At 39.7% G+C, this 15,721-nt stretch overlaps 1 protein-coding gene across 1 annotated transcript in view; it reads right to left on the bottom strand.

Annotated features, from left to right (window-relative positions):
* rgs9a (regulator of G protein signaling 9a) overlaps positions 1-9,970 on the bottom strand; it is a 29,048-nt gene extending 19,078 nt beyond the window's left edge. The window contains exons 1-6 of the mRNA XM_028600371.1: positions 9,902-9,970; positions 6,888-6,984; positions 4,353-4,403; positions 4,119-4,225; positions 2,850-2,901; positions 2,012-2,070 (exon numbers count right to left, since the gene is read on the bottom strand). Of these exons, the coding sequence (XP_028456172.1) occupies positions 2,012-2,070; positions 2,850-2,901; positions 4,119-4,225; positions 4,353-4,403; positions 6,888-6,984; positions 9,902-9,970 (435 nt within the window). The remainder of the gene's footprint in view (positions 1-2,011; positions 2,071-2,849; positions 2,902-4,118; positions 4,226-4,352; positions 4,404-6,887; positions 6,985-9,901) is intronic.
* Between the last annotated feature and the right edge of the window lie 5,751 nt (positions 9,971-15,721).

Raw genomic sequence — 15,721 nt, 5'->3', positions numbered from 1 at the left:
TCTCTTTATGGAGAACCAAAGCGATGCTACAGTAAGAAGAAAGACTCAAGATAATTAAAAAGAGACGGGAGAAACCATGTTTCCAGCCACATGTTTTTATGCAAATTAAGTAAAATCAAATTAAAAATGCCTTATGGAAACAGTCAAATTTAATTGAATTTCATGAACTAATTTCCTCTTTCTTTGCAGACGGTTTCAACAAAGACAGATAGAAGTGGACCAACCAATTCAATTTCATTTACCAGAGAAATAAGACGGCTAGTTTTGATAGCACCGTGCAGCTGCATCATCATAGCGATGTTTTGATAGCGTCGTTGTCATATTATAGCTTGATATATCTCTATCAGCTGGCACATAAGCACTATTACAACTTGTGCAACATTACTCATTTGTAGGTAGACAGCACGATCCATTTTGGCTAGCAAACTTTGTTCCCAAATGTTTGCTTGAATGTTGTGCGATTCAGTGGGAAAATAAATGGAAACCTCATAAAATGTATCTGTGTCTATACAGTACAGGCCAAAAGTTTGGACACAACTTCTCATTCAATGAGTTTTCTTTATTTTCATGACTATTTACATTGTAGATTCTCACTGAAGGCATCAAAACTATGAATGAACACATGGAATTATGTACTTAACAAAAATGTGTGAAATAACTGAAAACATGTCTTATATTTTAGATCCCTCAAAGTAGCCACCCTTTGTTTTTTTGATAACTCTGCAAACCCTTGGTGTTCTCTCAATGAGCTTCATGAGGTAGTCACCTGAAATGGTTTTCACTTCACAGGTGTGATTTGTCAGGGTTAATTAGTGGAATTTGTTCCCTTATTAATAAAAAAGCAAAGGGTGGCTACTTTGAAGAATCTAAAATATAAGACATGTTTTCAGTTATTTCACACTTTTTTGTTAAGTACATAATTCCATATGTGTTCATTCATAGTTTTGATGCCTTCAGTGAGAATCTACAATGTAAATAGTCATGAAAATAAAATCGAAACACATTGAATGAGAAGGTGTGTCCAAACTTTTGGCTTGTACTGGTATGTATCTATTCGATATACCAGCAGGTGACGTCATTACGCACAGGTTCGCTTTAAAGCCGTTGGATGGAAACACACTTTCACTGGCTTTATTCCCATGAATGTTTTTAGAGAACTTCAAATAATTAAATTGACCAGTCGATGGAAACATAGCTAGAGACTAGATTCCAGTAGAAACAATGAACCTCGGTTCAAAGTCGACATGAAATATTGTGGAACAAGGTACAAACCAAACAAAGACAGACTACTGTTAGACAGGTGGAGGCCTAGTAGTCTTTGTGGAGACTACAAGCTTCTAGCTCAAGTTTATGCAAATAGACTGAAGGAAGGACTGGGAAAGATAATAGATGAATCTGGGAGACATATTCATAATCATACTCGCTTAGTCTGAGATATACTTGACTATAAGTCTCTGACGCTACAGGATAGCTTCATTCTTTTCTAAGATCGCCAAAGGGGTCCAATCAGGCCCACTGGATGACTTTCCAAAGTGTTAAAATAGCAGGGCAGTAATAGTACAATTCCAAATTTACCACTTTAATCTCAGAGAATACCCAAGTTCTTTCATACTTCAGTCTTTTTCTCTGAATATTACCCCTCTCTCTCCCGTGTCGGTACCGTTATTATTTTTCCTACATTGGGCCTTAGAGCGCTGTCGGAGCAGAAGCAACTTGCGTTTGCCAACATCAAGCTGACAAGAAACTCTATGGCAGATAAAGTTTCTGATCTTTCTGGATTGGTTTACCGGACTGGCCCACTTGTAATCAAATTAGGGGGGATGTGGCCCATGACCTAAAATGAATTTGACACCCCTGGATTAAAGCCTGTGATACTTTGGAACAGATTTTTTTTACTTAAAGTCCTGAAAATGTTTGAGACACCACTTTCATTGGATACCCAGCAATACACCTACACACACACACACACACACACACACACACACACAGATTTTTATACGTGTGCACAGACCTGTTCGTAGGGTTCCAGCATGCCTTTCTTGCGTATGTTCCTCTTTGCCAGGTAAATGGCTAAAGTCAGAAGGAAACTAAATCAGAACTCATGAGCCATCACACATAAATGTATTCATTAAAATGAATTCATTAAAATTAAACAGTTCCATAGAGTAAACGCTATGGAGATGTAGGATCATTTAAAATTGAAAAAGAATATATCTTTCTTACGACTCCACAGCTGTCTGATTTACATTTTAGTTAGTTAGTATATTTTAGTTTAGCTTTATCTCATCTTTGTCATGCTCCCCAACTCGTCCCTTCTTCTAAAACAATGCAAGTAGTTCTTCCCCGTGGGCCTGGTGACTCAACAGTCATCAGATTTTTATCTTTATTTAAATTGCTGAAGCTGAACTGATTTTCCTGTTCTAATCAACCCCCCACCCCCGCGTCGAACATTAAACATTCAAACACAGAACATGTATCACATTAGCTAGCAAGTTTAAATCATAAAAAAACCATTCCAATAAAAAAAGAACATCAGTACTTTCCTGTAAACTGAAATGTCTGATCTGCCTCAGTTCAACAGCAGCATCTACATATTACACCTTCTACCATCATGTTAAATAAAGTGATACAAAATAAATGTAAAAGCAATTGAAAATAGGACATTTCTGTAAATATAATAATAAAAAGAGGAGTAGAAATGTTACACCAAATGTTACACCAAACATAACAAAATGTTCACATCTGATAAATCGCCGTCTTCGTGATTGGCTAATCGCATTCTTTCAAATTGGGATTTCGATTTGAAATTCAGCCCTACCCCCACCCCATGTGACACATGCTGTACCCACCATAATCAGAGTCCTCCGCAACCCATTTCTGTGTAGGCCAGAAGTATGGGGTCTGGAAAAGGTTTACATTGGACAGACAGTGTTAGTGTATTAGTTCTCACAGATCTATGACAGTGGCAGTATCACAGTAACACCTGAATACAATGTTCATATACACACAGATTATTGGCTGCCCCCAAAACCCACCCTAACAGAACTCCACATCTTTGGAGTGATAGCTTAATTTGGTTTTGGAAATACTTTCCTTAACTGGATCAAAGTATTACATCTCAACCCTACAGCTGTGGTTCTGACAAATGAAGTGGTGTCTGAGCCCTTCAATATTGCAAGAGGTTGCCCCCAATGGTCACCTCTACCACCACTTCAGTTCACACTAGCTATTGAACCCAGTAGCAATAGCAATTAGATCTAATAGGCGAATACAGGAGATTACAACTGGCAACAGAGATCTTAGTATAGACGTCATTAATATTCTTAAAACAATACGTGTGGCTGTGGTGAGCAACATGATGATTGTTCATTGTTTGATAAACACCGTTATTTTAAAAAATAAAAATGAGAATTTAACAAAAACAATATAGAATCATCCGCTAATCTTGATATTTGAGCAGTTGTATTCATATTTGAAATTCTGCAGTTCCCAGAAAAAAAAAAATAAAACACCCCAAATGACTCCAAAGGGCTAGACGCGAGTCCCGAGAGCAGGGCCTGAAGTTAACTTTTTTGACTCCAGCCACTGTGGCAGGTGGGTTTTTAAATCCACCTGTCACAGTGAATTTTTACCAGCCAGTTTTGTTTCGCCTCATAAAGGTGAAAAACAGGACTTGCTGTGTCTCTATGATCCTATCCTGTCCTACTCATGGTAGCCTACTACTGATAATCCTGCATAGGGAATACACATAGACAGTGAAAGTTGCATGTGGGACTGCTGGGATTGTCGCGAGTAATGAAAATGCAATAGGGGGCCCCGGGTGTCAATCAATGTCTTCCAGTGATGCGGACCCCTGATTGGCTACCTGCCAATATGTGTAGATTGACAGTGTTACCCGCCAATTGCAAAATTCACCCGCATTTGGCTGGTGGTTGGGTTTTAATTTCAGGCCCTGCCCGAGAGCGTCAAAAAGTGACCCCAAGAGTCCTGACCCACAGTGCGTCTAAATATGACGCTAAAGGAGACTTTCTTCGTCGATGACAAGCGCCAAAGGCACCTGACCAAGCGTCGCTTTTTGAGGCGCTGGCAGTGAGGATGTGTTGAAGATTTAGCTTTACCTGGAAGCGGTAGAGGCTGGTGTCGTTGCACATCACCAGCTTCTTGTGATTCTGCAGGGGGTAGATGTAGCCGTAGGCCACTAACATGGTGCCAAAGACCTCAGCCTCTGGAACACACCGGGTGAGGAAATGAATGGATGAGGCCGTAAATAACGCGTGGATGTGTTTTCTTTTTAAAATGATGGAAATGTGCGGAGTAATGTCAAGTAGTAACCCTGTTTTATAGTGATGTACCTTCTGTAGTGGTCTTCATCTTGTTGGTAATCCATGTAATGATGTCCTTGCCTGCGTGGAAACAGATACAAGCTGAAACACTGCACAGAAACACAGAGAAACGCACACACACACACACACACACACCTACAAACACACACACACACACACACACACACACACACCTACAAACAACACACACACACACACACACACACACACACACGGCCCCCACGAGGCTGTGCAGACCCCACAAGGATACTGTAGTCCCCGGTTTTTGGACCCCACAAATATAGTAAAACAGGTATATACACACACACACACACACACACAAGTGTGGCATACATCGCTGTAGAAATACTTCATTTTAAAAGTCCTGCATTCAAAGTGTTACTGAAGTAAAAGTACAGAATTATGATCAGTTATGGTGACAATTATGATGTCTATTGCTTGTTCCAGCCCACAGCAACTTGAAAAAATGCATACAGTAATAAGGCATGAAATGCTAAATCGGCCCACCCACATGCACTAGGGCTGGGTATCGCCACAGATTTCCCAATTCGATTTGGTTCTCATTCACAAGGTCCCAATTCTATGTCCGATTCAACATTGATGGGGATATTTCAGTTGCAAAACCTATTTAGCTTGGATATGAAAGAGATTCTACAATTGTACATATTCCCTCTAACCTGCAGGTGCATTGTTAAAAGCAGGGTGCGATTTTTGAAAAAAGCAGAGGGGGATGTTTTTTGCTCATGCACAAAAAAACAAACCATGCAAGCATTAAATCCCCTTTTGATTGATATAGTTCTACTCGGCCAGCCATGCCAAAACACTATGAAACTCTCTAAAACTTAAGATGTGCTTGAATTAACTTAAAATGAATAATTATAACTTTGAGCAATGTAATTCTTAAAAGGTCCCATGGCATGAAAATGTCATTTTATGAGGTTTTTTAACATTAATATACGTTCCCCCAGCCTGCCTTTGGTCCCCCAGTGGCTAGAAATGGTGATAGGTGTAAACCGAGCCCTGGGTATCCTGCTCTGCCTTTGAGAAAATGAAAGCTCAGATGGGCCGATCTGGAATCTTCTCCTTATGAGGTCATAAGGGGAAAGGTTACCTCCCCTTTCTTTGCTTTGCCCGCCCATGAGAAAGAGAGAGACATCATGGCTTGCAATGGAGTGAAGTGGCAGTTGGTCAAGGCCACACCCCCCCCCCCCCCCCTTGCCCCCCCCCCCCCCCCCCCCCCCCTCCTCCTCCTCAATAGCATTTAAAGCTACAGACACATAAATGGCCCGTCCTAAGGAAAGCTCATTGTGGGACTGGCTCTAGTGGCTGTAATTCTGCACCAAGGTGGAATTTCGGGAAAGAGACTTAAGATACAGTATTAGGGGACCACTAAGGCCTATATAAAAGAGACTTCAGATACAGTATTAGGGGACCACTAAGGTCTATATAAAAGAGACTTCAGATACAGTATTAGGGGACCACTAAGGTCTATATAAAAGAGACTTCAGATACATTATTAGGGGACCACTAAGGTCTATATAAAAGAGACTTCAGATACAGTATTAGGGGACCACTAAGGTCTATATAAAAGAGACTTCAGATACAGTATTAGGGGACCACTAAGGCCTATATAAAAGAGACTTCAGATACATTATTAGGGGACCACTAAGGTCTATATAAAAGAGACTTCAGATACATTATTAGGGGACCACTAAGGTCTATATAAAAGAGACTTCAGATACAGTATTAGGGGACCACTAAGGCCTATATAAAAGAGACTTCAGATGCAGTATTAGGGGACCAATAAGGTCTCTATACAAGCATCCAAAAAGCAGCATGTATTAGCACCTTTAAATAATGCAGAAGCATAATTTGAGCATGAGAATGACAAAGCTAATTCAGAAGACACAAGCTCGAGGTCAAAAGAGCAGATGGTTGCACACAGCTATGTCACATTAACTACAAGATGGTGATAGCCATTGGTGATTAATGTGCTGAATAACTGTGTTTGGCAATCTTGAAAAATATCAAGTTTGAATATATATATTTTTTGCAAGAGTTGTGGTGGTGGTAGTTCTACCAACTTCCATTTACAAGCAAAGTGACCATCATGACATTCCCAGTTCAATTTTAGTCTACTAACAACTACTCAACGCGCTTTAACATAGAACAGGAGCCAATATATTCATGCTGACCTTTCCCTCACTGCTCTTGGATTGGATTAAAAAGCCACTTTGGCTCCTGAATCACTGTCCACATCTCATCCAATTGTGGGCTGCCTTATTTAGCCCGTGTTGACAGCTTAGACAGCAGGGCAAACTGTTAGTGTCTTCACGCAGTCTGTGCTTGAAATTATGGAATGACACCCTGATTTTGCTATAGCACCCTAAGCTGATAGCACGCATATCGTAAAAAAAACTATAATATTCTGTCATTCCTTGGGACAAATATGTACTAGATTAACTTCAAACAACTGAATACTTTTAGAGTCCAGGAACTTTCTCAGGCTTTGTGAATGTGTGTGTTTGTGTGTCTCAGTCTCACCAGTGATGACATGTGGGATGGTAGTGACGTTGAGTTTCTGGTCTGAGCCCTTGACGCCACTTTTTTGGTCCTGCATCTCCACCACTATGGCTTCCAGCTGAAAACAGGACAGCAAATGTCCATGTAGCATTCAGGAAAAGAGAGGCATCAGCCACTACGTAGGTAAACACTGGTAAAATGCACGAAGAAACAAGTATTGTTGATACATGAATGTAAAGATATCCACGTAAAAAAATCTGTTTCTGATGAACACACATTTTTTTACATATGCTATGTAATAGAAATCCATTAATATGTATATTTTACATAGTTGTACTATATACAGTACAGGCCAAAAGTTTGGACACACCTTCTCATTCAAATGCATTTCCTTTTATTTTCATGACTATTTACTTTGTAGATTCTCACTGAAGGCATCAAAACTATGAATGAACACATATGGAATTATGTACTTAACAAAAAAGTGTGAAATAACTGAAAACATGTCTTATATTTTTGATTCTTTAAAGTAGCCTCCCTTTGCTTTTTTATTAATAAGGAAAACAATTCCACTAATTAACCCTGACAAAGCACACCTGTGAAGTGAAAACCATTTCAGGTGACTACCTCATGAAGCTCATTGAGAGAACACCAAGGGTTTGCAGAGTTATCAAAAAAAGCAAAGGGTGGCTACTTTGAGGAATCTAAAATATAAGAACTGTTTTCAGTTATTTCACACTTTTTTGTTAAGTACATAATTCCATATGTGTTCATTCATAGTTTTGATGCCTTCAGTGAGAATCTACAATGTAAATAGTCATGAAAATAAAGAAACACATTGAATGAGAAGGTGTGTCCAAACTTTTGGCCTGTACTGTATATATATATATATATATATATATATATATATATATATATATATATATATATATATATATATTTATTTATTTATTTATTTATTTATTTTTTTCGATCGTCATCATGATATTAACTGGCACCATAAACACATTGTAAAGACACTTTGTGTTAGTTGAAAGAAAATATCAGCAGAAAACTGCACTTTTAAATGTAACTGTCATTCTTTTTTTAGTGCTGCCTTTTATATTCAATTTAATGTTCAATAAAAGAATGATGGAAATGATTTCCTTTCATTTGTTTTAAATTCTACAAGAATTTTGTTGTATTTTAACAGAATACTGAAAGCAGCAGAACTGAGAACACTTTAATATCTGTTTATCGCAAGCAATATTGTTATCATGATATTCCATAACATTACCGCATAGTGCATATTGTCCTCATATCGTACATCAATAGTATATATACTTATATATAAATATATATATAGGTCATTTATCTGTAGCCAATCAGATGGAACAGCCGGTGTTCTGTTATCTTGGGTTAGGTTTGGGATAAAACGTGGGGTCCGGAATGGACGCCACGAGGGTTGGGGTTTGGGTTTGAAATATATCTTTACCTCCACCAAGGAGGGTATGTTTTTGTTTGTTTGTTTGATGGTTTTCTGTCAGTGGGATTACGGAAAAACTACTGGCCTGATTTTCAATAAACTTGGTGGAAAGGTCTAGCATTGGCCACGGAAGTTAAGTGTGGAAATTATTTTTCACTTGCATAATTAACATTGGTCGTACACTTGATTAGAACACTTCCAATTCATTTCTATGGAATCAGCCGTGCAATGCATTCAGGTAGCGTTGCGGAGACTTTGGAGAAACCGGGCGTCGAGTCGCCTCTCAAAAACGGACGAAAATCTTTTAAACTGTTTAAATGTTTTCAGAAACACGTTTCGTGAACTATTTTCGTAAAGTAAATCGTATTCCGAACGAGCCGCCATGTTGGTCTGTTTTGAAATCCGGGAGCAGCCAGACCCCACGTGACGCGTTCGTCCAATCGGCTGCAGCCATCGTGGTTGTAAAAGGGTGGAGAATGTTTTCTTTGCTTGTCATTGGTCAGTGCAGAGAAACATGGTGGCGAGCCCACTATGGTGTGCAGTGCTGTGGAAGCGGAGCGATCCCATCCGCCAAAACAACGCGTATATGGACACGTACCATTAGTTTTATAGCGCAGGTGCCATTCTTTGCCTCTCCCTATGTTTTGTTTCACGCTCGCAGTTGCCTGTACAACTCTCCATTGTTGAATTGGTGCTCGAAGATTAATATCTACAACTAAAACTACTGGCCCAATGTTTTAACTTGGGAGGGAAAGGCCTAGCATTGGCCAAGGAAGAACAGGGTATCATTTTTCACTTGCATAATCAACATTGGTTGGGATCCCACGAAACAACATGGGCAGATTTAACAAAGAAAAAAGGACATGTAATACCTGCGCGTGTGAAATTATATAATTTGCTCGTGAGCATGTTTTTTACATTAACCTGACGCCATAGTCTTCCCCCTTTCCCAAAGACAAACACAGCGTTTTTTCTGTTAAAGTGTTGGTCCGGTCCTTTTGTCCTGTTCTTTGACTCGACGTGTTAGTTAGTGATATTGAGGAGCCTATCAGGTGAGGTCATGTTATACTGCTAAACCGTGCGCTATATTTCCATTACAGTGACAGCTGGCAGCAAAGCAGCAAAGCTAATTGGCTTTCAAGTAGAATTAGAGATGATCTTTAACAAGCTCCTGCTCTTCTGGTGGCAAACAAATCATGTCTACATCTCGCTGAAATAAGAATTTACCTAATGAGATCTCTCATGTAACTGGAAAAGGGAAAACAATTTTTTATTTCTGACATATTGAGTCAGGGAAAAGTTACTGTGAGAAATACATTTTTGTTTTTCTTGTTGCTGTTTTCACAGAGTATGTGCTTTATATGTTTTGAATGCAATAGAAGCAAATGTCAGTGTAATCTAGAAATGGGAAGTCTAACTTAACTTCAGAATAACTTTACCAATTCAAATATCTGTAATCTTTTAAACATGTCCACATTTCTGATTAAATTCAGGATAAACTATTATGGATAAAAAAGAAACACCAAGCACTAAATAAAAACCAATAATGATGATGATAATATCCACCCACCTTTTTCAAGCAGTGTATGCGTGGCTGGAAATGTTGTCCCCGGTCGGGACGGGCTGTTCTAATTGTCATATCTGCAGACGGATGAAGGCCAAATCAAATGTGAAAGTTAAAATCCTGGTGTGAAATGTGTTATAATATCTATAGTTCCTGACAGAGAAGTGTGTGCATGTAGTGGACTTGAACACACTCCCCCCTGTGTGGGGATTGTAAGACAGGATGGGAAGTCAAGATTTAGCCACCAATCAGCTGTAGGGAGCCTCTGCCACCAGCAGTCACAGAGAAAAGCCTGTCTGGCTGGATCTTAAATTAACTACTGTCAAAAGAGAGGCATTATAGACCCCGTGTCAGAGCTGGATCCTTTGGTGTAGCTGCCTGTGTATGGAAGCTAAAGTGTGTCACAATCAGAGCTGGCCGATACGGAGAAAATCAAATATCACAATATTTTTGACCAAATACATCACTGTCGATATTGTATTGTATATTGTAGGTTGGTGCTTTCACAAAATATTAACACAATGAGAGTTTTGATAAATAATCACCAATGATGTGGATGCAATAGCTGTGTTGGAAACCGTTCCCTCATTCCCTCCCTCACTATTCCCTATATATAGTGTTTATTAAATAGTGAACTATACAGGGAACAACCGAACCAAATTTCAGACACTATCACTGAAAACATCGTAGCGTCAGTAGATGCGCCGGTTATTTCTGTGATGGAGGCCCAGCATCATGTAAACACACCGATACAAAAATACTTCTAATACTTCCCTGAAACAAAACGATCACCCAGGAGGAAAGTAGAAGGTTGTGTATTTTAGTATGTTGCGTGTTACATTTCCATTGTTTAGAAACTAAAGCCCGCTCCATTTTTCCTTTTCAGTTCCTTTTCAGTTCCTTTTCCATTCTGCTTCTTCTTCTCTGCCGGGAAAACGCGGCCACGTTACATTGTGTTATGCGGGAGTAAAATGTAGGGTATATCGTCTATACACTCAAATTAGCTGTGCATTGTGGGTATTTAATAGTGGATTATATAGTGAATGAAATTAACCGCAGAGAATTGGAACACTAAACAGTGCACTATTTCCGTGATAGAGAACAGTTTCAAACACAGCTAACACAGACCTTTCTTTTTGATGTTGCTTTTCTTTAAATAATTGTTAATTTCTTATACTGAAGTTGCATTGTTGAAACTGTATGACAATCTATATAAGCATATAAAGAGAATTAAAAAGTAAGAGTGGTGGGACCGGCCTGTTCTGGGAATGGCAAGGATTGCGGGTGGATTACGTGTATAGAGCAATGGCTTATTCATTCATTATCCCATACTAGCAGCCTAAAATCTCGTATTTTATCTGCTTTTATATTTTTAACTGCACTTTAATGTTTAATTTCTTTTATTCTCGTATTTTATCTGTTTTTAATTTTTTTATCGTTTTTATGTAAAGCACTTTGAATTGCCCTGTTGCTGAAATGTGCTATAAAAATAAAGCTGTCTTGCCTTGCCTAATGACTAAGTGGGTAACAGCTTGTAAGTCTGGTAAGATCAGAAAATGACATCAATTTACTGTAATGCAGCCTTTAAAACCAGGAAAAGACAACACTTGTGACATATCACGATAGCCAACATTTAAGACGATATCTAGCCTCATATATCGATGTGGATATATCATCGATATGTTGGCCAGCCCTAGTTACAATTACCAAACACTATATTGGTTGTTTAATTATTGAAGATATTAAAATACAAGGAATCAATTATTTATTTTTTGCATTTTAAGTATGCAATGTATTGTAAAAAACAGAATTGGGTAAAAGGTAGGGCTCAAACGCTTCCTCAAGTAATTTGATTATGTTAACGTTATCATTTAAGTAAAAATCAATATGACTTTCTAGTTAAGATGAGAGCTCGTCCACCAAGTCCGGCGGGGGTCCCCTGGTTTCTTTCAGACTTGGCGGACGAGGGAACTCCGGCCTGATGTATCCGGTACCTTCTTTGTGACCTCTGTTGCTCGGGTGGTTTGGATCTTTAAAGTGCCCCTATTATGCTTTTTGGGATTTTTCTCGTCTTTTAGTGAGTTATATAGTTTTTGGTGTATGTAACAGATGTATAAAGTACAAAAAAAACACTAAAAAACATACAATGGAGATTTCTCATTCACAGACAGCACTTTTTCTCAACTGCGTTAAAACGGTTCGCCCACATTCCTGTTTGAAATTAGTGATCAGTCACTGAGTGAGAAAGCCAGCCCAGTTTTTCATATGCGCTGCCCATTGGTACTGCTTGAGCAAGCGCAGCCCGCCCAGTGGCTTGTTTTAATTTGGTTGACCAATCACAACAGAGTGGGCCAGCTGACCGATCAGAGCAGACTGGGCTTTTCAGGAAGGCGGGCCAAGGCAGATGCTAGATTGCACCTGATACATGTTTCGACATCAACACACGCATACTGCACAGGATTTAACACTAGGGCTTCAACACAAGTCAGCTGATGGTTATTTGAACCCTGCTACAACGGTATCCATTATGGGAGTTTTTAGTGTTAAACACCTTCGCTGCCGGTTAGAATCTTTTATATATGTCAATGGTTAGAATGCTTCAGTTCACGGATGAGTTTACCCGTTCAAGTTTATTCACGTTACGTTTAGTAACGTTTATTCATGTTATTGTAATAAAATAGTTGCAGTTTCCCCAACATAATTACGTTTTTCTTGATTAGATTTTTATTTGTAGCTGACCAGTTAGCTAGTGAGCCAGCAAGCTAACAGTAGCCAGCAGCTAAAACACAAAATATTTCACATATCAATGCCACCTTTTGGATGGTTTCAACACTGGGGCGGACGGGATTTGTTGTAACGCTAGCAAGCTAGCTACTAAACGAGGCTGAGAGACGGGTGTGGGTGGGGATTTTCGGGGGAATCTCTGCGACAGCGAGCCAGGACGTTCGATGCCTGTTGTGCAGCAGCAGAACATCTCCCAGCTGCCCGGAATTATCTCCTCTTCACTTTTCAGTAATCTTAACTTTTCGTTTTGGTGCTTAACCCACCTTTTGTCGGGTTAATTTAGCTAACCGTAAAGACAGCTAAACGCGAAGGGGGGCGAAATTCGTCAGGGAGGAGATTTTCGGCACATACACCGGTAGCGCTACAGAGATGTAGCTACCGCTATGGATGGCCACTGTTGTGACTCGGTGCTGGGTCTGATATGGTCTGTTTCCCGACGTTTAATTAAATTGGCGTTAGCGTCGTAAGCACCATGCACTGGAGATAAGTTCTGGCCGGGGTTGCTGTAATGAAAGTAGTTGGCTGATAGCTGACTGGTGGCTAACCGTAACTAGCTAGCTATATGTCCCGGGGCTGTTGTCAGCTGTCATCCCGACTGAGTCTCTCTGCGCCGGGGGAGTGAGGCAGACAGACCGGGGTGTGCTACTTTGGCTAAATTAGCATTAGATTAATCGTCTATTTACAGCTAACGTTAACATTACTAGTGAAGTTATTCGTGGGTTAACTTAGTCCTGTTAGCTGTGGTCGAAACAGTCATACTAAAAATAACTGTATATGTATGTGTGTTGAACGATGTTGTAACCTCATAATGTTACCCACAAAGCTTTAGCATCAACATTAGCACATTGTAGTAACGTCAAGCTAGTATCGATATTGAACTTTCAAAATAGATAAGATCTCTGTTGTATTACTGTGATAAAAAGTGGGATGTAATTAATCACAAAATGATCCTGAATGGCAAAAAAAGCAGTATTACGGTTACAAGCATTTTTTTCTGCGACATTGTATGATTTACAATTACTCCTGAACGTATCATCTTGGTGCCAGTGTTCTGACGGAAGTTAGAGTAACTGGAGGGTGAAAGGTTATATGACGCCACTGACGGGCGACTAAAGGAAACGTGCCGTGTCTGAAAATAAAATAACCAATTTCTCTGGGTTTGACATTTGGTGGAAACATTTGGGATAGTGTAAGAACACAACTCATAGGTATGGTCATTTTTAGACATTTTAAAGCAGAAATGTTACATATTGTACCTTTAATGTAAAGGTCTGAATGGAACCCATAGGCTACCCATGGGCATTAATACATAGAGGCAGGAAGAAGTGCTTTAAACCAGCATTTATTAATTAGCCTATTATTGCAGAGATGGGGTTTGGGGCTGGGTCCGTGGGACTGTTTCTGGGGGTTCACTTTTTTATTTTACCTACCTTTTGTCTTCTGCATTCTCCTTACCCTTGTTCTTCCCTCAGACTCATCCCCCAGAAACAGTCCCACTGACTCGGCCCCAATCCCCATCTCTGCAATAATAATACTTGTTTAATACACTCAATAATCAATACTGGTTTAAAGCACTTCTTCCTGCCTCTATGTATTAATGCTCATGGGTAGCCTAAATGGGTTCCATTCAGTCCTTTACATTAAGTCTTTTACTGTTATATGTCAACAAGACATTTTCACCTGGCTATACCCAATGTTTAGATCTGTTGTGCTATTTATGCAAATGACCACATACGTAATTATATATATTATGATCCGTTTATTATGAATGCTATAATGTAGCTAATGTTACAGAACGTTATACTTCTTACATGGGAAACTACTCGTACATATTAACTTTCATTTAACGTTGCTAGTGAAGTTAAAAAGGTGCAGTACCATCCATACTAAATACAGGCTCAGTGACCACCAACTGGGTCAGACAGAGATGCACTTCCTCCTCCACTGGGAAAAACTATCTTCTGTAAGAGATTTACACCTTGGAAAAATAGCCCAAAAAATAAAACTTCCCAAAGTTAACAACAGAAGAGAAGCTGGTAGTTCTCCTAGGAGAGGGGACAGCAGCTCTACTGACAGCTAAACATGGATCTGCCTGCCACAGCCTGGGGGACTCACAACCACTTAGGATCCCAAAATTACAGATTTGTTTAGTATTGTATAGTAATTATATTAGAATAGTATATATGTGACACCTACATATTTAATATATGACATGTATTGTAGGCTATGGATTTCTGTAAACTGCTGAAAGAGAGAGAGAGAGAGAAAAAGAAAGAGAGAGAGAGAGAGTCTGATTACTTCCGCTGTCTGAAAACTCTGTCTCAGTGTGTAATCCCCTGGCTCTTCTTACTAATAACAACTGTTTTCGTCTTCTTTGAGGTGATTTTCGACCATTTTCGACGCACTTCTTTTGACATTCTGAAACTACCGCAGAAATGTCAGAGCATGTGACCATTCTAAGCGAATCACGTTGTCAGAAATTGGCATCAGCCAATGAGATTGCGCTTTTCGAATCAAATCCCCATTTTGCTTTCACGATTGGTTGCTGATGAAAAGGAAATTGCCATATTTGGATCCGACAGCATTGTAGAGGAGAGAGCTTTCCAACGGTATATGCATTGAGTATATGAGATGACAGGGTGCAGACAGCGATCGCGGAGCAGCGGGATGATTAAGACCGCTGCGAAGTACACACCGTTGCCATGAAAAACAGAGCGTTGCTATCGCTACACACAGCCTACGACGTAGCTACGGCGGCAGTTCGACGCGAGGCGTTTGTGCAAACATGCGGAAAAACTGCAGAAAAAGTGTGGGTGTTGAACCCTCTCACCGGGAAAAGTGTGGGTGTTAAAACACCCACATCCCCCACGGGTGCGATGCCCCTGACTGTAACGGAGTAAAGCGGCACTTTCTACCGTGAAAAATCACCAATAAAGGCTTCTAAACCAAAAACTACTCAACCCGACGTGTTCCAACAGGAATGTGATCCCAAATTGGTGTGAAATTAAAGATGCTGTAGGTAGGATTGCGAAGATCAAGGTC

The sequence above is a fragment of the Perca flavescens genome, chromosome 15, assembly GCF_004354835.1.
Source record: "Perca flavescens isolate YP-PL-M2 chromosome 15, PFLA_1.0, whole genome shotgun sequence".
Taxonomy (NCBI): Eukaryota; Metazoa; Chordata; class Actinopteri; order Perciformes; family Percidae; genus Perca; species Perca flavescens.
This window is presented reverse-complemented; position numbering and strand designations above follow the sequence as displayed.